This window comes from Bos mutus, chromosome 5, assembly GCF_027580195.1.
Source record: "Bos mutus isolate GX-2022 chromosome 5, NWIPB_WYAK_1.1, whole genome shotgun sequence".
NCBI classification, from domain to species: Eukaryota; Metazoa; Chordata; class Mammalia; order Artiodactyla; family Bovidae; genus Bos; species Bos mutus.
The window spans coordinates 59867057-59890503 of NC_091621.1; the positions used below are offsets into that span (position 1 = coordinate 59867057).

Genomic DNA, 23447 nt, shown 5'->3' on the forward strand with positions numbered 1-23447 from the left:
TTTAGTACTGCAAATGGTAACCAAAAAAAAAAATTCCTATATGATAATTTTATAACAGGAGGATTCATTCATCATATTAACATGCAAAAAAAGAATAATACAACATATGTGTAAAGTATCTGCCTAATTCCCTCCGTTCTGTTTGCAATAACTCATAGATCTCAATAGACCAGTTAGTGTTCTTCTATGATAAAGCTACAAAACATCAGGCAATGTGAATCACGTGGTGTTTTTAAGTGAATTTGAAAATCTGAACCAAAGTCGAAAATATTGATACCTTATTATTATACTGTGTTATACAGTAATCAATTGTTTGAAATAGAGCTCACAATTGATGGAAAACAGGGCAAAAAGCATTTCAAATACACAGAACCAACATAAATAAAGAAATAAAGACATGCTAGGTTTCTTCTACATAATTATCCAAAGATCCTAAATTGATATGTTATTGGGGAATAACAAAATTTGCTCTTACTCCTAAAAGACTACCTTGATTGCTCCTCTACTAGCTTCTTCTATTATTGCTCCATCATACCCCGGCTCCAGACTCTGAACTACCCTGCTTCCCTTAGTGTAGCCTGCTGCTTCACATCCTTATTTGGCCCTCAACTCTTCAGCCTCTGTGGTTTCTCTGCCTTGTCCTGCCCCAATCTCCAGGCTGCCTATCTTGCCCACCTAGCATAATAGGAGATGTTTCACTTCCTTCCTAAAACACTTCCTTTTTGGTGAAGCCTTCTTTGACCACTTTCCAGTAGTGTTAGAATTGCTTCCCGTTTAAGTTCACTGTAATATAATTTACCAGTCTAAACTAGAGCACTTACAAGAGTAAAAGAGAATGGCATTGTTAATTGTACTGGAACAGGGGCAATAAACCAGAATTGTTCCACCATGACTGCCCCACTTACAGCACATGGGACAGGCTGGCAATCTCAATCCTCTTGTCTTCATTACTATCGGGAGGTGAACTGTTTTACACAATAAAGCACTGAATCAGTGTTAGGAGAAGTGATCGATACCAGCAAGTGAGCCAGAAGTACTCTTCACTGAAGAATACAAAGGTTGACCATTGAGCCCATGAAGACTGAGCCAGATCCTGAAGCTTGGTGAGTTGGATCTCCTATTGGGGCTCTGAGATTGAGGCTTCCCTGGTGGCTCAGATGGTAAAGAATCTGCCTGCAATGCGGAAGACCCAGGATTGATCCCTGGGTTGGGAAGATCCTCTGGAGAAGGGAATGCTACCCACTCCAGTATTCTTGCCTGGAGAATCCCAGGGACAGAGGAGCCTGGTGGGCTACAGTCCATGGACTCTCAAAGAGTCTGACACAACTGAATGACTAACACTTTCACTTTCATTCTGAGGCAAGATTGAGTCAGGACACTGCAGGGAGTGAAGGGTGCTAGAAAGGAAAGGAAGAAAACGAGGAGGGCAGGCTGAAAGATTGCCTTTCTCAGTGGTTCTCCAGTTTTAGCACATATCACAATCACTTTGAGGACTTGATAAAACAGAAAGCTAGGTTCTGCTCCTAAAATTTCAGATGCAGTGGGTCTAGGGCAGAGCCTATGATTTACATTTTTAAGAAGTTCCTACAGAAAACTGATGCTGCCAGTACAGGGCCCACAGCTTAAGAGCCAGCTGTCTTATGCAAACAAGAAAATGAATGTTTTGCACCATACCCTGGACTCCTGCCTGTGATTAGCTAGGATTAGCTGACTGAGCTCTTCTGGAAATCAACTGCATGTGACATGCCCTCCCTCACATCACAGGCATAATGATCAGGTTCTACATACATGTACAGCTAGAAATACATATGTATGTGAATAAGAAATACTATATGTAAGTTTACTCTCTCAAACTCAAAATGAGGAGATTTAAGAGTTTTATTCCTAACAGGCTAGATCTCTGAGAAATCATTTCTCTTTCACATAGAGTAGACAAACACATTCTTTGCATTTGATAACTGAGTAGAATTTCAAATAAAGAAACCACAAAAATTTAAGTAAAATACATTTTGTTCTCCGGGTGTACTGTGCTACCATACCTTATCATTATTTCTTTGGTTTGTAATTTGTCTTACCAAAGTTAATTACAATCATCTTATTTCCTTGTATCCAATCAAAGGGAGAAAGACCAAAAAAAAGATGAAGACCAAAAAAAAGATGAAGAGTTATAAAAGAAAAAATACATTTGAGTACAGAAAGGCAGAAGAGAAAATAAAAAGAGAAAGCTTTCTCCAGAGGCCCTGATACAGAGCTTAAGTAGTCTCCCAGGGGAAAGGGGGAAAGCGGTTCAGAGTTTTGAATTCAACTATTTCAGCATTAGAGGTGTGCTGCTGCTTCTCTGGACAACTGTCTCACTGAACAATTTAAGAACTTTGTCGATTTTTACCAACATATCAATATGAGAAGCCTGTGAAGATCAATCTTTCATTAATTCCTGGATTTAAAAAGCTGTCTGAAAGGTAGAAAACCATAAAATTGTAAGCTGGCCTTAAGCTGTAGGTTCAAAGACTGCTTTCCAGACGTTCTGCATATAAACTCCCAAGATTAGTTGGGACTGTCATTTTTCACTAAAATATTATGAAAAACTCAGTCTTATGATCAATGCAACTAAATTAAGGAACTAAAACAATTAGTAGTAAGTGCTATGATAATCCAATTCTCTTGAGGAAAAATCACTCGTACACAGCCTTTGAAAAATGGTTAAAGGTTGGGACTTCCCTGCTGGTCCAGTGGTTAACACTTCACCTTCCAATGCAGAGGGTGCAGGTTCGATCCCTGGTCTGGGAGCTAAGATCCCATATGCCCTATGGCCAAGAAACCAGGACATAAACAACATAAGCAATATTGTAACAAATTCAATAAAGACTTAATTTAAAAAAAATAATAAAAAATAAATAAAAATAAAAATGGTTAAAGGCAAATGAAAATCTTTAACAGAGAATTTTTGTTAAAATAGTTCCCCTTAGAGAGGACATCAGGTTATCAAAATATATCTAGAACTGTCTTACTTCCGATACCACCCTGTCTCAAACCATCCTCTCCCCCTGGGTAACAGCAGTAACTTCATAATGGGTCTCTGCACTTCTGCCCCTGATTCTATAGGCTACTCTCAACATGGAGAAGGCAATGGCACCCCACTCCAGTACTCTTGCCTGGAAAATCCCATGGACGGAGGAGCCTGGTAGGCTGCAGTCCATGGGGTCGCTAAGAGTCAGACACGACTGAGCGACTTCACTTGCCCTTTTCACTTTCCTGCATTGGAGAAGGAAATGGCAACCCACTCCAGTGTTCTTGCCTAGAGAATCCCAGGGACGGGGGAGCCTCATGGGCTGCCGTCTATGGGGTCGAACAGAGTCGGACACGACTTAAGCGACTTAGCAGCAGCAGCAGCAGCAGCAGCAACTCTCAACACAGCAGTCAGGGATCCTGTCATTCTAAAGTTGGCTCAGGGGAGCTGAAAGTCATTACACTGGACTATCCTGCCTGATATGACCAACACGGAGTTCTACCCTCAACCTTTACGTCAGTTCTCTGACCTCATCTCCTTTGTTTTCTACTACTCTCCCTCTTGTTCACTGAATCTATATTAGGCTCCTGCTGTTCATCTAACACATCAGAGTAACAAAGACCCCTTCACCAGGGTCTTTTTCCATTCTCTCCGCCTGGTATGCTCTACCCCCGATATTACAGAGGCTCACTCTCTTAATTCCTGGCACACAGTGGGGATTTACTAAAGACATATTCAATGGCAGGACTGAATTAACCTAGTCATAGCTCTATGTGGCTAACTGCTTCATCTTCCAGACCAAGTTAGAACCTAGCCAACGCAGGTCATCAGGCGCTTGCCTATTCATAGCCTCTCACCTCACAGTGATTTTATGCAAGGCTGCAGTGAATGGTCACATACGCATAATACACAAGGGTACCATTCACAACGATGTCTCTGTGAATGTGCCTCTTGTGGTTGAGCAACATGGTGGCCCTGACTTTAGACCTTTGAATTTCCCTTGAAATATAAGTGATCCAGACATCAATTATATTAATACCTTCAAAGACATTTAATTTCAGAAAAGTTCAAACTATGTAAGGTGTCTAAAATTTATTATATTCTATTGCACTGTGAAATAATTTCAACCATTTGTGAAAATAACAAGCTGAAGGTTAAAGTATCCAACCCAACATATGGGGATATGAAGATAAATGCAACATTTATTTTTGGAACAGTTTCCATCTAGCAGAGGAAAAGGGAGATTATGAAGATAGTTTAACTATAAAATGTATATAAATTTGAAAAGGGAGCTGTGCAAGGTACCACAAGCAAACTGCATCATTTCTGGATGGAGGTGAATTGCTTGGCATTGTTCACTTTATAATCAAATTTAAATATACATAAAGGGCACAAGCTAAGTGTTCAGTTCAGTTCATTTGCTCAGTCATGTCTGACTCTTTTCCACCACATGGATTGCAACACACCAGGCCTCCATGTCCATCACCAACTCCCAGAGTTTACTCAAGCTCATGTCCATTGAGTCAGGGATGCCACCCAACGATCTCATCCTCCGTCATCCCCTTCTCCTCCTGCCCTCAATCTTTCCCAGCAACAGGATCTTTTCTGATGAGTCAGTTCTTTGCATCAGGTGACCAAAGTATTAGAGCTTCAGCTTCAACATCAGTCCTTCCAATGAGTACTCAGGACTGATCTCCTTTAGGATGGGCTGGTTGGATCTCCTTGCAGTCCAAGGGACTCTCAAGAGTCTTCTCCAACACCACAGTTCAAAAGCATCAATTTTATGGTGCTCAGCTTTCTTTATAGCCCGTACATGACTAATGGAAAAACCACAGCATTGACTAGATGACCTTTGTTGGCAAGGTAATGTCTCTGCTTTTTAATATGCTATCTAGGTTGGTCATAACTTTTCTTCCAAGTAATAAGCATCTATTAATTTCATGGCTGCAGTCACCATCAGCAGTGATTTTGGAGCCCAAAAAAATATAGTGTGTCACCGTTTCCACTGTTTCCCCATCTATTTGCCATGAAGTGATAGGACCGGATGCCATGATCCTAAAATCATGGTGACCATGGTGACCAAACTCTGAATGTTGAGTTTTAAGCCAACTTTTTCACTCTCCTCTTTCACTTTCATCAAGAGGCTCTTTCCTTAGTTCATCTTCGCTTTCTGCCATAAGGGTGGTATCATCTGCATATCTGAGGTTATTCATATTTCTCCCAGCAATCTTGATTCCATCTTGCACTTCATCTACTCCAGCATTTCTCATGATGTACTCTGCATATAAGTTAAATAAGCAGGGTGACAATATACAGCCTTGACATACTCCTTTTCCTATTTGGAACCAGTCTGTTGTTCCATGTCCAGTTCTAACTGTTGCTTCTTGACCTGCATACAGATATCTCAAGAGGCAGGTCAGGTGGTCTGGTATTCCCATCTCTTTCAGAATTTTCCAGAGTTTGTTTTGGTCCACACAGTCAAAGGTTTTGGAATAGTCAATAAAGCAGAAGTAGATGTTTTTCTGGAACTCTCTTGCTTTTTTGATGATCCAACGCAGTTGGCAATTTGATCTCTAGTTCCTCTGCCTTTTCTAAATCTAGCTTGAACATGTGGAAGTTTATGGTTCACATACTGTTGAAGCCTAGCTTGGAGAATTTTGAGCATTACTTTACTAGCGTGTGAGATGAGTGCAATTGTGCGGTAGTTTGAGCATTCTTTGGCATTGCCTTTCTTTGGGATTGGAATGAAAACTGACATTTTCCAGTCCTGTGGCCACTGCTGAGTTTTCCAAATTTGCTAGCATATTGAATGCAGCACTTTCACAGCATCATCTTTTAGGATTTGAAACAGCTCAACTGGAATTCCATCACCTCCACTAGCTTTGTTCGTAGTGATGCTTCCTAAGGCCCACTTGACTTCGCATTTCAAGATCTCTGGCTCTAGGTGAGTGACCACACCATCGTGATTATCTAGGTCATGAAGATCATTTTTGTATAGTTCTTTTGTGTATTCATGTCACTTCTTGTTAATATCTTTTGCTTCTGTTAGGTCCATACCATTTCTGTTCTTTATTGTCTATTACTAGCATCCAGAAGCAATTATCTGTACCTGAGGGCTCTTCCCAAAGATTCAGATGACTAGAACAAGAATAAAAGGCACTGCAGAAGTATTTGGGCTGACTGGTTTTGACTTGTAATAATGGTCATGACATCTCATTATAACAAGAAGAGTCAGTGAAGTTGAGCAGAGGTGAGTGAGCCCTTTCTGTGCTGTTTCTAACTAGGGAGGGGAGTAGTGAAGTTCTGTTAAGATGGGTGGGTAATATCCAAATGCACAAGATTTACACTAACTTTTGGAAAGAGATTCTACTGAAGAGAGGCTACTTGTTAACATGTGCTCATTATGCCTGGGAGAAATAAAATTAGAGAGGAGAATCTTCTGCTTCTCTGAAGAGAGGTTTGCTGAATGTCTGAGTGAGGTTTGCTCTCAGTCTTACACCAATCTCTCTCTCCCTTCCCTTCTAGTTTTGCTGCTTCATGTTTTTGTGCTTTGGCAGTCTGATTAATAAAAGCTCTGGTTTACTGAGACAGACCCAGAGTGATAACTGTGCCACAGTTACTGGCTAAGAAAACAGGTGGGCCAAGAAAACAAGGAAAAGGTCATCCAGGAGATCAATCTGGACAGTTCAGTTTGAGGCTGGAAGGTCCTGGATGTATCCCTACATGACCATGAGGCCAAGAATCTGGCCTGAATTGGACAGGTGGCACAAAAGGTGTCCAGGGCAAAGGAGATTAGAAGATTAGCAGGCCAGGGCTCTGTGCTCATCCAGAAAGGAGGCCAGGAAGGCTATTGCTTTATTGCATTTATTTCTCCTCTGACTCTTTTCAGAAGGGCTATGAAACCAAGGGAGTTACGAGGACTATCAGATGGAGAGTGGGAATTAGAGAGGGCAAAGAAGGGAAAGAGAGGGGCCCAGGGAGGAATTGAAGAGATCAGAGAAAGGGGAGGAGTGGTATGGGGGCATAGAGTGGGCAAGCAACCTGATCCCATTATAGATTTAAGTAATAAAGAGATTCAATAGAGATCAAGTATGCTCCATCAAGGACAAGACAACAATGCTAAGACTTCAAACAGTCTGAATTTCATCACCTAAAGATGAGGACAAAGCCATAACTAGATGAGGAGTACAACCTAATTAAAGACAGGGGAAGTAGTCACATTTTATTCTAGGATGTTGTGTAATCTGAGACAAGGGAGCTGTAAGGAAAGAAATGAGACAGATGCAGGACTTGAAGGCAGACACTGAAGTCACTACAGAAAGGAACATGGCTCTGAGACTAAGTTAAGGTGGGTGGTAATGAGACTGCAGAGAGGTGGTCAGGAAGCTTACATCCTCTGCTTAAGAAGAGCTCAGTATTTTCACTGTGCTCCACAAAATTCCTAAGGGCTTTTGGGAGATATTCCCTTACAAATGTGTCCACAGGGGCACAGAGGAGTCAATGGCAGGATACACAAACTTTGGGAACAACTGTCGTACGTAGTCAGAGGCAGATTGCAAACAATCTCCCAAGTACATTCAGTCACTGAATGAAATAGCTAAGATTGGAAAGACAGCCTCCCTCCCTCCTTCTCTTTCTCTCTCCTCCCCAATTCTTCTCTTGTTAATAATTACTTGTCACTTATAATCCTTCTTCTTACAAGCAATTATTCCCTTTCTCTCTGGTCTTTCTGTCTGCATGCTGACAGGTAAGGATTTCCTCTTTTTCTTAATTCCTACATCTTTATTCTATCTCCCTTTCCCCTAATTTCTGTCCCTTACTTATATATTTTATTCAAAAATCATTCTATACAATTCATTCATTCTTCGGGATATTAGCATGGTTTTCATTATAATTTTAAAATTATTATAATTTACTCAGCATTTAACTTAAATGCAGAGCACATGATGTGAAATGCTGGGCTGGATGAAGCAAAAGGTAGAATCAAGATTGCAGGGAGAAATATTAATAACCTCAGATATGCAGACAACACTACGCTTATGGCAGAAAGCAAACAGGAACTAAAGAGCCTTTTGATGAAGGTGAAAGAGGAGAGTGAAAAAGCTGGCTTAAAACTCAACATTCAAAAAACTAAGATCATGGCATCTGGTCCCATCACTTCATGGCAAATAAATGGGGAAACAATGGAAACAGAGAAACTCTTTATTTTCTTAGGTTCCAAAATCACTGCAAATGGTGACTGAAGCCATGAAATTAAAAGAAGCTTGCTCCTTGGAAGAAAAGCTATGACAAACCAAGACAGTGTAATAGAAAGCAGAGATACTACTTTGCAGACAAAGGTCCATGTAGTCAAATTTTGTGGTCTTCCCAGCAATCATGTACAGATGTGAAAGTTGGACCATAAAGAAGGCTGAGCACCAAAGAATTGATGCTTTTGAACTGTCGTGTTGGAGAAGACTTTTGAGAGACCCTTGGAGAGCAAGGAGATCAAACCAGTCAATCCCAAAGGAAATCAACCCTGAATATTCACTGGAAGGACTGATGCTGAAGCTGAAGCTCCAATACTTTGGCCACCTGATGGGAAGAGCTGACTGGTTGGAAAAGACCCTGATGCTAGGAAAGACTGAAGGCAGGAGGAGAAGGGGATGACAGAGGATGAGATGGTTGGATGACATCATTGACTCAATGGACATGAATTTGAGCAAGCTCCAGGAGATGGTGAAGGACAGGGAAATCTGGTGGGCTGCAGCCCATGAGACTGCAGAGTTGGTTGGACATGACTGAGCAGCCAAACAACAAACGAGCATTTATTACATGCTAGTTATTTTATGAAATTATAAATGAATCCTCATTTGAGGTCATAAAAATCATCTCCAGATTAAGAATTTGAGGGGCAAAGAGGCTAACAGAAGTCATGATCAAGGAGGTAATCTATAGTAGGGCTGGGTGTGCCTCATTCCAAAATCCTTGATCCATGATCCAAAATCCAATGCACTTTCTATGTCCTAATCCAAAACTTCAGTTCTCAACTTCTTGCTTTTATGACTTTTTGAGTCCTATATAAAATCTTCAAAAGAATATATGTAAATTGTTGCTATGGTCTGAAAGTCTATGCCTTCCTCCCTTTCATATGTTGAAAGCCTAACCCCTAAAGTGATGCTATGCAGAGGTAGAGTCTTTAAGAGGTGCTTCCATCGTAAATGTGGGGTCCTCATGAATGGGAGTAGTGCACTCACAAAAGAGACCCCAGAGAGTTCCCTTGTTCCTTCTACCATAGGAGAACTAGACAGAACATGGCTATAAACAAGGAAGCGGGTCCCAGACACTGAGTCAATCTGAGCATGATCTTGGGACTTTTGGCTTCCAGAACTGTGAGGAATAAATATGTGTTGTCTGTAAGCACAGTACTGTGTTATAGTACTCTTAATGGACTAAGGCATGAACTTAGTCCACTTTCTCTTAGCAAAACAAGATCTAGTCAAAAATTATTTTTAAAAAAGTAGATTCTCTCTGTTCTCTGCTAAGTGATTTCAGTCATGTCCGACTCTGTGTGACCCCATAGACGGCAGCCCACCAGACTCCCCTGTCTCTGGGATTCTCCAGGCAAGAATACTGGAGTGGGTTGCCATTTCCTTCTCCAATGCATTATGCATGCATGCTAAGTCGCTTCAGTCGTGTCCGACCCTGTGCAACCCTATGGACAGCAGCCCACCAGGCTCCTCCATCCACAGGATTCTCTAGGCAAGAATACTGGAGTGGGTTGCCATTTCCTTCTATCTCCATGCAGAACCCGGAAGCAGAGATAAGAAAAGGAAAGAGTGAAACTAACAGAAAACCAGTCTATCCTTCTTTCGTCATTCTTGTGTTAAATAAAATACTGACTGTCCACCTTCTTCGTGTGAGGTACTATTTTCGGTGCTGGAGAAGGTCACCTCGTTATATTCAAGACTCTCTGGTTTTGAGTCTTGGGTTCCTCACTTTTTTTTTTAACAGGGATAACCTGTGTTATCAGAAGGAATACATGACATAGCATGAATAAAACTGCACAGGGTGGGGGCTGGTGCCTTTCCTCCTGTCTTTTGTCCTCACTCTCCTCTACATGAGCCCCCTCCCTCCATCTGCCCCTTTCTGGCTCTTCACTGTATTGGTGACTGAGCTGCCCTTCCTGAGGTTTTTAAGTAGGTGATTATGAGAGCTCCATGGGTATCTCCACCAAAATCTCAGCATTCTGTGTCTGTGTCACCTTTGTGGACCCAATGGACTTACATTTAGTTAGAGTGAATTTTTTAAAGCATAAGGCCATAAACATATCATGGGCTGGAGATCAGACAAAGTTCAGACCCTTACTAGGCATAGGGCCTTCAATACATCACTTACACTCTTGATATCTTAAATTCTGCATCTGTAAAACAGGCATAATATTATTTTTTGCCCAGTGTTAAGATTCCTGGAGTGACAAAAGCACCTACAACTGGGTCAAAAATGCAAATGTTTGAGACTAAACCTCAATAATAGAGTACTAGCATTAATGGATACGTATGTGTCTGGCATGACACCAAGCAGGTTCCTTTATGTATATTCTCCAAACTTTGGATTCTGGCCATGCCATAATACTTGAGTTTATTTAATTATCCTAATAATGTGAAGCATCTTATCGTCCTTGTATAGCTTTTAACAGCAGTGTTAATTTCTTTTTAGAAACATAATGAAATATAACACAACTTGGGTGCAATGGTCTGCATATTGTAATCCTAACCCCCAAGGTGTTAGTAGGCAGCACCTTTGTATGGTCATCAGTCATGAATGCTCTGAGATTTGTGTCCTCATAAAATATGGCTCAAAGAGCTTCCTCCTTTCTTCCACCAAACAATTTTACAAGGGGAGGTCTGCAACCCAGAGGATGGCCCTCACCAGACAATGCTGGCACCCTGATTTCAGAATCCCAGAACTGTCAGAAACTGATTTCTGTTGTTTATAAGCTACTGAAGCGACTTAGCAGCAGCAGCAGCAGCCTGTGGTATTTTGTTACAGCAACCTGAATGGCCTAAGACAGTGAGTCAGACCTGATGTCATCTTGGAATCTCAGAAATATGGTGTTAGGAGCATCTTCCATATGGGGAAAGGGAGCACTGAGAGGTTTAGACATTTGCTTACAGTTGTATGACTAACAAGTGGCCGTTTGTACGACAATGAGGTCAGGCTGGGTGACACCAGATTGTTGTTACCACAATAAATTGGTTTTTAAATGTGTTTTATGAAAAAAGGTTTATAAGACTCAACTATACAATGCATAAGAATCATATATTGGTTATACTTAAATATAATAAGAGTTTTAGTTTTAGTGTTTATATTTTAAGGAGTATTTTATATTATTTCTGTAAAAAGTAATTGGAAATGACATTTAAAAGGCCAGTAAGTAGTGGTTTCAAAGTAGTAAATATTATATGTATATAACATTCTTACTTCTTCTCTTTCCTCAAAAGCAAATTCAGACAGAATCAAGAATGGAATGCTGATAATAAATTAAATGTATGAATTTCATAAAGATTTCTCTCTCTTATTTTTAAGTCTTTTATGGCTTCAGAGTAAAAGGTAAAAAATAACAGATGAACAAAGACTGTCCCATCATTCACTGAAGCCTGGACCTTAAATAAGTTGTCCATGTTTGACAAGATAAATAGAAATAGTCTTCTGTCTCTGAATACCCCACATAACAATAAAAGGTGAGTGATTCCCAACTTTCAGTGTATTTGACACATATGGTATCACCCACCAATAAAGCATCCATAGATGTAAAATATCTGTGTTTATCCCTTACACTGACATAGAGATGATGACAATGCAACGTCGTAGTCAGGAGTGTTTCAGTTCAAATGCTGCCTCTGCACTAAATAGCACGGAAATCCTAGGTAATCTGCCTTATAGCTTGATGACCTCACCTTCCTCATTGCAATTGGAGACAGGTAACCTCACCACTTAGCTTTTTTATGGGTATTAAATAAGACACTACATGTGAATTTCTTAGGATATAAAAGCACTTAGTAAATGTTTGTACTATTATTATATTTGATGAATTCATCAAGGAAATACAGTATTTAAGAGAAATCAGACAAGATGCCTTTCTCTACTTTTTATTCCTTTATCACATAATTTTTAATGTCTTCAACTTTACATATTGAGTTCTATTAAATAAGTTTTGGATAATTATTTGGTTCTTATAATAATTTCCCTATCTTTTCTACAGATTGAGCAATAGATTAAGATGCTTATTCTTTCACATTTTGCTAAGGTATTAATTACTTCAAAAACTAATATGTTTATTAAAGAAAACAAAATAAAAAAATATTAAGCCTGCCCTCCCAAATTAACTGCAGAAGTCCAAAAAGCTAAAATTTTTTTTTTTTTTTTTGGTTTTATGTCATCTACAAATAATCCTTTCATATTCACTTTTCTGATCTTCATGTCTGAATACTAGCCCTCTGCTGCAAAATGGATAACCAGGCTTTTTTTTTTTTTTTTTTGACAGCTTTAATTTTTCAGCACTTTATTATTATTTTTTTATTTGATAAATTTAATGCCTTTTATTGCCATACCTCATTTTACTGTGCTTTGCTTTAGTGAGCTTTATAGATAGATACATTTTTTTTTTTCCTTGTTAATTTTCTGTTTAGTTGATCTATCCATAAGTGTGAGTGGGGTATTAAAGTCTCCCACTATTATTGTGTTATTGTTAATTTCTCCTTTCATACTTGTTAGGATTTGTCTTACATACTGCGGTGCTCCCATGTTGGGTGGATATATATTTATAATTGTTATATCTTCTTCTTGGATTGATCCTTTGATCATTATGTAGTGACCTTCTTTGTCTCTTTTCACAGCCTTTGTTTTAAAGTCTAATTTATCTGATCTGAGTATTGTGACTCCTGCTTTTTTTTTTGGTCCCTATTTGCATGGAAAATCTTTTTCCAGCCCTTCACTTTCAGTCTGTATGTGTCCCCTGTTTTGAGGTGGGTCTCTTGTAGACAACATATGTAGGGGTCTTGTTTTTGTATCCATTCAGCCAGTCTTTGTCTTTTTGTTTGGGGCATTCAACCCATTTACGTTTAAGGTAATTACTGATAAGTATGATCCCGTTGCCATTTACTTTATTGTTTTGGGTTCGAGTTTATACACCATTTTTGTGTTTCCTGTCTAGAGAATATCCTTTAGTATTTGTTGGAGAGCTGGTTTGGTGGTGCAGAATTCTCTCAGCTTTTGCTTGTCTGAAAAGCTTTTGATTTCTCCTTCATACTTGAATGAGATCCTTGCTGGGTACAATAATCTGGGCTGTAGGTTATTTTCTTTCATCATTTTAAGTATGTCTTGCCATTCCCTCCTGGCTTGAAGAGTTTCTATTGAAAGATCAGCTGTTATCCTTATGGGAATTCCCTTGTGTGTTATTTGTTGTTTTTCCCTTGCTGCTTTTAATATTTGTTCTTTGTGTTTGATCTTTGTTAATTTGATTAATATGTGTCTTGGGGTGTTTCTCCTTGGGTTTATCCTGTTTGGGACTCTCTGGGTTTCTTGGACTTGGGTGATTATTTCCTTCCCCATTTTAGGGAAGTTTTCAACTATTATCTCCTCAAGTATTTTCTCATGGTCTTTCTTTTTGTCTTCTTCTTCTGGAACCCTATGATTGAATGTTGTAGCGTTTAATATTGTCCTGGAGGTCTCTGAGATTGTCCTCATTTCTTTTAATTCGTTTTTCTTTTATCCTCTCTGATTCATTTATTTCTACCATTCTATCTTCTAATTCACTAATCCTATCTTCTGCCTCTGTTATTCTACTATTTGTTGGCTCCAGAGTGTTTTTAATTTCATTTATTACATTATTCATTATATATTGACTCTTTTTTATTTCTTCTAGGTCCTTGTTAAACCTTTCTTGCATCTTCTCAATCCTTGTCTCCAGGCTACTTATCTGTGATTCCATTTTAATTTCAAGATTTTGGATCAATTTCACTATCATTATTTGGAATTCTTTATCAGGTAGATTCCCTATCTCTTCCTCTTTTGTTTGGTTTGGTGGGCATTTATCCTGTTGACAGTTTTCCTCGTTTTACTTTACTTTCTTAAATGATATAGCTATTTTGTATAATTTATGATCCTTTATGTACCATAATGTATAATAGATATAGTTGCCTCTGTTATTATTATTCTTTATAAATTTAACCTAGGATTTATAATATTTCCTCAAAAGGGAATAACCGTAGTTTATTTAATTATTTTCCTTTTTGGGGCATTTAGATACTTTTAAAATTTTTCTCCTCTAATAGCAATGCTGTGCTCCAATTACTTTGTGGATAACCTTAAACATAGAAAAAAATTAGTATTTTCCTAAGATATATTACCAAGAGAAGAATTACTGAGAATACACGCTAGAACAACTGAAAGGAATGCATTGTTACTTGAATTTGACTTCTAATGAAATGGCATGTTTACCTATCTTTTAAAACTTGTTATATTTCTTCTTTTGAGAATTATGTGTTATTCTTACTGTACCCCTTCGTCTTAGTTCTGTTTTACGCATAGTTCTATAGAGTTTCTCACATCTTAGTAGCCCTATCTTTTACCTTTTGCTTCTAAGTAAACTATGTCCTACCATGTAACTGTCCTTTAACTGTCTTCTTTTTTTCAAACACATAAATCATGTAATTTTTCCTTTATTTTTGGTTTGTAAGTTTAGCTAATTCTTTCCTTATTTCTTCATATTTTACTCCTGGGAAAGTTTTAATTCTAAAAGTCTCTGGAGAGTATCTCACATAAAATGTACACTGGTATGAAGATTAAATTATATTAAATTACTAAACATATTGCTATAAAAGTGAATTTAAAAATAAAAAATCTTAGGCAAGAAGTAAATTGCTTGGAACAACATTTAGAAAAATCCTGTTCTAATTACACACCTGTGAACTTCCTGTACTGTCCTTGAGCAATGAAGGCACACAAAACATGGATATTTTAGCAAAATGTTTTAGTCTGAAGCACTGAACATAATTGGAATCTCCATGTAATTTCTGCAAAGGTTAAAAATGTATATTCATTTTTAATCAAGAAAATACCATTATTTAGTTCCTTATTTAATTTTTAAAATTACTCATAATTTCTGAAGTGATTAAAAATGAAATGCTAAAACAGAACCAATTTCAGTTCACTGTCATATTCTATTTTAATTACAAATAATAAAAGCAATCACATGCCTCTCACCAATTCAACCCATTAAATAGTTTTCAGGCTTCTTTAAGTGTTCACTGATGAAAAATCAAACCCGATGTTTTAATTATTTCTACCTTTAACTATTTAAAAGTGACTACTTTTTAAAATGAAATTTAATATATATAAATTATTCTGAAGAAAAATAGTCTACGATGGTAACAGTAGAAAGTTCTGGACTTAAAAGTTGAAAGAGCTGGATTTTCAAGTTCTTCTCCTACCATGGACATATGTTGAAAATTTCTGATCTGAGAGTCACTTGAAAATTCTGAACTTCTACTGTCTTAGCCAAATGTAATTGCAATCCATTCCTACCTCACAGAGGTTAAATAATGACCAAACAATTCAGGGTCAGAAAACACTGGGTAAGATCAGAAAATGTTAGACAAATGTAATAAGTTCTCAGGATTCTAAACTTGTTGATAGTAATGATTAAAAAACAACAACAACATAATTATAGCCTTAAAAAAACTTCACACTTCTCTGTAGGCCCAGGATGAAAAATGACCAGCTCTCATAATTTGGATGTACTTCAGTTTGGATGTGTATTCCACGTTTCCTTAGCATCTAACTATGGTTCTAGTTCTATCCTTGAACTATTCCCAGACACATGCTATGCCCTCTGCCTCAAGCATTTTCTTTGGTTTAATGTTCTTCATTGCATCCTCTCTCTTCTACACTTTTGTCTAGAGAACTGCTACTTATCATTTACATGCATCAGGCATAGCTCTCCTGTACCCCAGCCACCCAGATCAAGTCCCCCTAGTTGACAGCGTGTCTCCTTTTAAAAACCAATTGTAATTATAGTTAAATCATTCTTTTTATCACTTGTGCCTCCCTTTCCAGTTTTCAGTCTACAGTGGAGTCTGTCTTATTCCCCGTTGTACCTTTATGACACTGGGGAGAATCCTGCTGTCCCTCCCAACCCCCACCCAAGCACAAGGATCTCTCCATCCTCCTTGCCTCTTATTTGTAGAAAAGTTCAAGTTTCTTAAGTCTCCTGAGTCACAAAAGAGCAAGCTCAAGTAGTTAATGATCAGGACAATACAGTCATAGAATCTTTCAGTTTCTGAAACACATTTTTGAGTTGTTTTACAGATATTATAACTAATTGCCCACTGAATTCTCCAGGCAAGAATACTGGAATGGGTAGCCATTCCCTTCTGCAAGGGATCTTCCCAACTCAAGGACTGAACCTGGGTCTCTCCTACACTGCTGGCAGATTCTTTACTGTCTGAGCCATAAGAAAAGCCCCAACTATAACTACTACCAGAGGGGAAAGCTAACTGAATGATGACCAGACTGCAGCCATGGCATAAGCTGCTCTATCTTGAGCAGAACTAGCCTCGAGAGAAAGGAATTAACACTATTGTTCATAATAATTTATAACTCTGTGGGTGTCAAAATAATTGTAGCTTGCTCTGCTCATATATGTAAGCAGGCAACTAAGATTTGCCAGCAAAGACATGCTACAGAGATATGTCAACATCGACTACTCTGAGAATACGGTGCCCTTATGTCAGCATGAAATTTCAGAAGACAGACTTTTACCCCTAATCTCATAGAGACAGAATAGTGTCTGACAAATGGGGATTTGTAAGACTCTTTTGCCCCTTTCCTGTTTGTCTATTTCTTTTCTGCTTAAACCTTATAGAAATGAGATCACTAGAACATTTAACCTAATTCCTGACTTATGCTCTACTGAATGCCCACAACACATTGCCTAACCTGTTGATTCTTTCCCTAGATTAAAAGAAGAATGAATGATTAAATAGTTAAAGAATGACTAGCTTTCTATGCCCAGCAGACCCTTTAGCAATTCTGTAGGCAGAAAACACAGGCAAGAGAACATCTGAAGAGATCATAAGGAGTCAGCTAGGCTGCACGCAATGGAAAAAGATGCAGAGCTTGACCTCTTGCCTTGATGATTCTCAGAGATCCTTTCCCTCTTTTGCCTTTAAAACCTATCACTGCTAAGCAGAATCTTCTGAGCTGCTTTCAGGACATGAGTCTGCCTTCTCCCCAGATAGTCAGCCTTCTGATTAAAGCAGCTTTCCCTTTCTACCAGTACATGCCTCTGGAGTATTGGTTTTTGAGCAGCAAGCAGTCAGACCTGAGTCTGGTAACACTTATGGTGCCTGATATATATTGAGCTGGAGGAAGAAGATCAGGATGGGTCACTATAGGGACTTCCCTAGTGATCCCATGGCTAAGACTCTGTGCTCCCAACACAGTGGCCCCAGGGTTCGATCCCTGGTGAGGAAACTAGATCCCTCATGCCACAACTAAGAGTTCATACGCAGCAACTAACGATCCCACGTGCTGCCATGAAGATCAAAGGTCCTGCATGCCACAACTAGGCCCAACACAGCCAAATAGGTAAATAAAATAAAATTTTTAAATCTTAAAAAGGACTCATAATTATATAGCTGAATCCTTGGAAATGAACATCACCAAGAGAAAGGATCAATAATAAAGAAAAGGAGGCTAAAGTCTTTGCTCTTAGAAACATATGGTTAAGAGATAGATAGGAAAACAAGAACCACCCAAGATCTACATAAAAAAGTAGTTCTCATTAGAATTTGTCACAATCTGCTCCCTTTTAATTTTTTTATGCTCTGGTGCTTAATATCTAATGACTTGACATCTGTCCCAGACTTATGCATAGTAGGTACCTTATAACAGACATACTGATTTTAGTTTTTCAGTTTACATCAAATTTACTAGTATGTATTATAAAATATTCTTTCTGACAAAACGGTTTTCCAGTAATCCCTTAAAACACAAACCAAGACCAAGAAACAAGGAGGGACTTGTCTTGACCATTCTTTCGGCAGAAGCTTCCTGTTGGAGCCAAAAGAAAATTTATGGAGAATCCCTTCACTAACAGGAACAGAAGAGACATCCAGGCACCAAATGCTCACTTATTAATAAATTAAATTCTATAAAGACCAGATATGATTTATTTTATGTGGACATGGAAGTTCACTGTAAGTTTGATGAGACATGAATATATTATATTAGTACCAATAGCATAGTTTGAAACCTATTTCTTTTATATTCCTTAAAATTTCTGATGAAAGACCAGTGAGAAATTAAGTATATATTAGTAACAATGTGAAATATGAGTTGGAAAACACTTTGGAAGCCCGTATCAATATTTTCACTTTACAGATGAATCTTAATCCCAGAGACTATACGTACCACATAGGCTACATTTTAACTAACTTATTAAACCAGTTTTATAAATCTTCTTAGCTTTCTTTCCTGAAAGTCAACATGAAGAAAAAATGGCAATCTCTAATGTAATTCCTTCACCCAAGGCATAAAACTAGTGGGTTCAAAACACAAATAACATTATAATAACACTTTTAAATATTGCCTTCTAATTGCCATTGCAGTCACTATAAATTCCTATAATATCCTCTGTCTAGTCCCAACTGGATGGCATACTCCAAAGTCACCTGTACCATTAATGAGCTAAAAAAAAAACCAAAAAACCCCACAATCAGCAGGCAGGGCAAATTTCCAATAGAACAAAACTCACCCACGCTGGCATGTTCATTATCATTTGCAAAACCATTAAAAAAAAGACTCAAAACAACATTTAACATTTCATTTACATTATGCAAATATTCATTCAACATTAATATTTCATTTAAACTTTTATTTTTAAGCTGACATGTCATTATTCATTCAATCCATGGGCATAATAAATACCCTTAAGAATATTCACAACCAGTAAGTGGGAAAAAAAGTGATATAAAAGCCATAGCATGCATCTTCTTGGACAAAGAGTAATACAAAATTCAACATAACAATTTTTCAGTCAGTTTTGGAACGTGTGTCCAAGTCTAAAACTGACTGAGCTCAGCATTTATTGTGATTACTGTGATATGGTAATATGCTGGATATCGACGGTGCAAAAATGAAAAATAGGTCCTTCCTGTTAGTTACCTCAGAATTTTCTAAGGAAGGTAAATGTATAATTTCATTATAAATATTTACATCCCCACAACCACTCTCCAGCCTAAGCCACCATCATTCTCGCCTGTGAGACTGCAATCGAGTTCTCTTTGTGCTACTCTGATCCTTCTCTAATCCTGTCTTACCACATGGTTCCTTCCATTGCTCTTAAAATAAGAAGTGAACTCCTTAGCTTGGTTACAAAAGCCTCCTGGGCTTGGGGGCTCTAGCTCTGCCTCCTCTCCAGTCTCATCTCCTCCCACCTTTCCATCAGGTTTAATAAGCTCTGGTCATAGTAGCCTCTTTCTTTGCTGTGAACACAAGCTTGTTCTTGCCTGTGACCTTTAAACTTTGTTTCTTTGTCTGAAATGCTCCTTTCTGGCTCTTCAAAGAGTTGCAAGATTTAAAATATCAGCTTGGATTTCAAATATCACCTCCTCAAAGATGTTTCACCTATTTGGTTTCAAGAATTCTTGTACTCTACCTCCTATCACATCACCTTCTGAAAAGGACAGCATCCTATTTATTACCTACATAGCACAACTTCCATTCTGAAAACAGAACAGTGCTTTGCATCTTATACAAATTAAAATTAATAAAAACTCCGCTAAGAATTTTAAGTTGTGATTTATATGAATTTGACATTCTAAAACTGCACAGAAGGGCTGACAAATCCAAAATACCCATCCACCTACCCAGCCACCTTGTGTCTGTCTACAATAGATGCTTTGGGTCTATCTAATTGTGTCTATTAGCAACGTTGTGAAAAGAAATGGAATATGTATTATAGGAGAAAAGCAATGACAGCTATCAAGGGACCCAAAATTTAGTTACTTACAATTAACTTAGGCAAAACCTTCATCTCCCTAGGTTTCAATCTACTGATTTGTACATCAGAGATTACATTAGATAAATTTAAAAGAACTTTTCAGTTCTAAATTTTACTCATTTGAAGCAGACTTCTTCTAAATAAAAACGTTAATATTCCCTTAAATGTACATTTTAAAATAACTTGAGCACAGTGAGATAGGAATATCAGGCAGTCAGTTATGGGCTTCCTGTCTGTTTGTAGTTCTTTTGCCTTAACTACTCTTTTTTGGTGCCTCATTTTTTGACTCCTTTCCATTTCCTATCCCAGAGTGGGGAAAAATACTGAAACTATCCATAAAAGCATATTTAATTATGCAGTCATCCCTCCCTTAGAAAACAAATGTACTTCTAATAATGGCTATATGCCAAAAAATTTTAAATAACCGAAGAGTACTAAGAAGAATTAGTTTCACACATTCATTTATAGAACATTTATCACTATTTTTCTAATAACATACACAATAAAGAATCTATTTCATTTTCTGTTAAAACTAAATCCAAAAATTTCTCTTGCAAGTAATACTCCCTATTACTACCCCAGGAAAAAAAAATTCAGGAGAATATTGAAACATAAAAAATAAATTAAAAGATTAGTAGTGGGTAAAGACAGAAAAGTCAGAATAAGGGAGCTAACTCTTAAAATTAATTAATAGTTTTTTTTTTCCTAGTGGCATTTCAAATGAAGCAATGATGAAGTTTAAAGGAATTGGCTGTGAAAAATCTAAAGTATATAATAAAATTATGGGAAAGAAGCTTAGACGATGCAGTAAGTAGAATTAGTTTGAGGTACAGAAAATGCAAGCAGAAAGATAGGATTTAAAAAAAAATCTATTTCATAAAATGACAAGAGGTCCTTCAGCACTCCAAGAAAATAATCAGGGAATTACTTTAGCTCAGTAGGGGTACCTAAAATAGTATGCATGTGAAAACCCTAATTTAAAACACTTCATATAAGAAAACCTGAAAAAAAATAAACTAAATTCTGCAGTAAACTTGAATTAGTTGACTACTATCTTAACATGGCAATAAAACTGCATTGTGAAAGAAAGTCAGGGGTGGTGATGCAGTTAGTTGCATCAAATTACATGCTGTGCTATGCTGAAAAGATAAAATATCATCACAACCCTACATTTATAAACATATACACACAATATAAATAAACAAATGAACTGATGGTTAATTAAGTGTATCCTCCATTTCAAAATTTTCATTTTCCACACTCAGTGAAAAATGGGCTATCAGTGATACCCCATCACTGATTCATTTTTACTAGCTGGAAAATAGGAGAAGGAATTTAATATTATACAAATATATTAGTTTTATTTCCTCAAGATATTTCATTCCTATTCATCTTTAAGTTTACTACCTGATAATAACTTAACACATCAAAGTCAATAATGGTCAAAAAATTCTTTTTCAGGGATCAGCAAAAGTAAATGCTTTTCAGCTCCTTGAAAGCTATTGCAAATGCAAATAAGGTAGAAATCAGTACATTTTACCCGATACCAAACCAGCTACATATACTGCCTCACGGAACACATGACTCACCACTAACGACAATGTGGAGTGTAACAGGTTTGTTACATAAGTTCATTCTGGACTGGTTAAGATAAACTGAGGGTAAACCCAGTGAAAGACACATCCTTTATAGTCTACAGTTGTTATCCTTGACCCCAATCTCAGGCCTTTAGAGGCTGGGGTACTTCCAAATCTTCCAAGATTTTGTGGCCAAAATGTAAGCCTCTAAAACTTCAAAATATTACATTCAGTGAGCAATATATTATCATTTAGAATGAAAAGAGAACTAATATTAATATTTTAATTATATATCAGGCAAGGAGTGAGATGATTTGCTGATGAGATCTCATTTAAACTCCAAACTGAACTGGGGGCTGGGGGTGGGGAGGGACTGAAAATACCTTTCACCACTGAAGTCCTATGAAAATAACTAAAATATAAGGCATAGCCCTTGGTATCATGACTGCTTTGAACACGAAGGCAAGAATACAGCTCAAGGCTATATCTGCAATGGCGAAGGCAATGTCCTCTCAAAGTGTTCTTTATCAGTGCAACCTGAATCTCGTATCAGCATTCACTGTAATTGTGGGGGACATGGAAAAAACTATCAAGCACTCACCATAATGCATGTAACAGTTTCCTTTGGTGGGGTCCAGCTCAATAGCCTTCAAGAAGAACTTTTCAGCCTCACTCTTACGACCCTTGAAAAACAGAGAAAATGGATGATTCAGCAGCACATCGAGAGGGATTCTTCACCCCCTGAGCCCATATGAAGTAGACTAATGTCTACCTGGTATGCATCATCAAAAAGCAGTGCTTTGTTTTTATCTAAATGGGATGATCGAGCAGAATGTGTTGAGAGAGAAGACTGAAGTCAGAATCCTGGAAAACATCAAGATTAGAAGAAGAGACAGAGTGAGTCCATCAAAGATGTCACAAAGAAGAACCAGGAGAGCAGGAGAAAAAAACGAAAAAATGGTTTCATGGAAACCAAAAGGATGAGTTTTAAGGAATGGTGGGAAATGTGTTTTCATTTTCTATTTTATTTTCTCCCTTCAATTTACATTGTCAACATTCATTCATTCATTCTTCCTTGTAAAGAATGATGATCATTTTAGCTTTTGAGATGATTTTGACCTAATGTTTACTTTATATAGGAAGAAACTAAGTCACAATTTGTTGAATCTCAAGCAAATACTGCTTATCCTTGCTGCTGTCACTCAGGACTACAACATATGTAAATCAGGATTTTGTCTAAAGCTAGATCTTCTCCCTATCTACAGTTTTAAGTAAACATTAGCATCAATATCGAAAATAAGCAAAAAGTAGGAGCAAAGGCTTATATGTAATAAACTGATTTTTCATGAATTAATAGCATAATCCAGGCAGATTCTAAAACTAGACATTCTTTGCCGTATTGTAGCTTCTGAACCAAAACTGCCTACAGAGTAACAAAAAGGGGGTGACTCAAGGTAAGAGAAAAGTCCAAAGAAGATGCTTCCTAAAAAAGCCCTGTCCTGTATGTCAAGGGTAAAATGAAGATCTATGTTAACTGGGTGGAAGCAAGTCATGGGTGATGCCTGGAAGCTGTGGGTCTAAAGAAAGAGAAACAATCTTATCTGATGGTTCCTTCTAATTCATACACTGTACCACATTAGCTTCATGTGATGTTTTTCTTTCCCCTTCACATACATATTTTTTAAACCACTGTTAAGGAGGTAATTATTCCAAAGATAGAGGTATATGATTAACCTAATATTCTACATTTTATGCAACTTTGACTCATGTCTCCAAAAGACCTCTCCTTTTTGTGTATTCATTTTGCTTAAAGAGC

At 37.6% G+C, this 23447-nt stretch overlaps 1 protein-coding gene across 2 annotated transcripts in view; it reads right to left on the minus strand.

Moving 5' to 3' along the window:
- Nucleotides 1–23447, minus strand: part of TMTC2 (transmembrane O-mannosyltransferase targeting cadherins 2) — a 416762-nt gene that overhangs the window by 69598 nt on the left and 323717 nt on the right. For both annotated transcript variants that reach the window (XM_070370955.1, XM_070370956.1), the window contains exon 9: nucleotides 22233–22314. In XM_070370955.1, the coding sequence (XP_070227056.1) occupies nucleotides 22233–22314 (82 nt within the window). The remainder of the gene's footprint in view (nucleotides 1–22232; nucleotides 22315–23447) is intronic.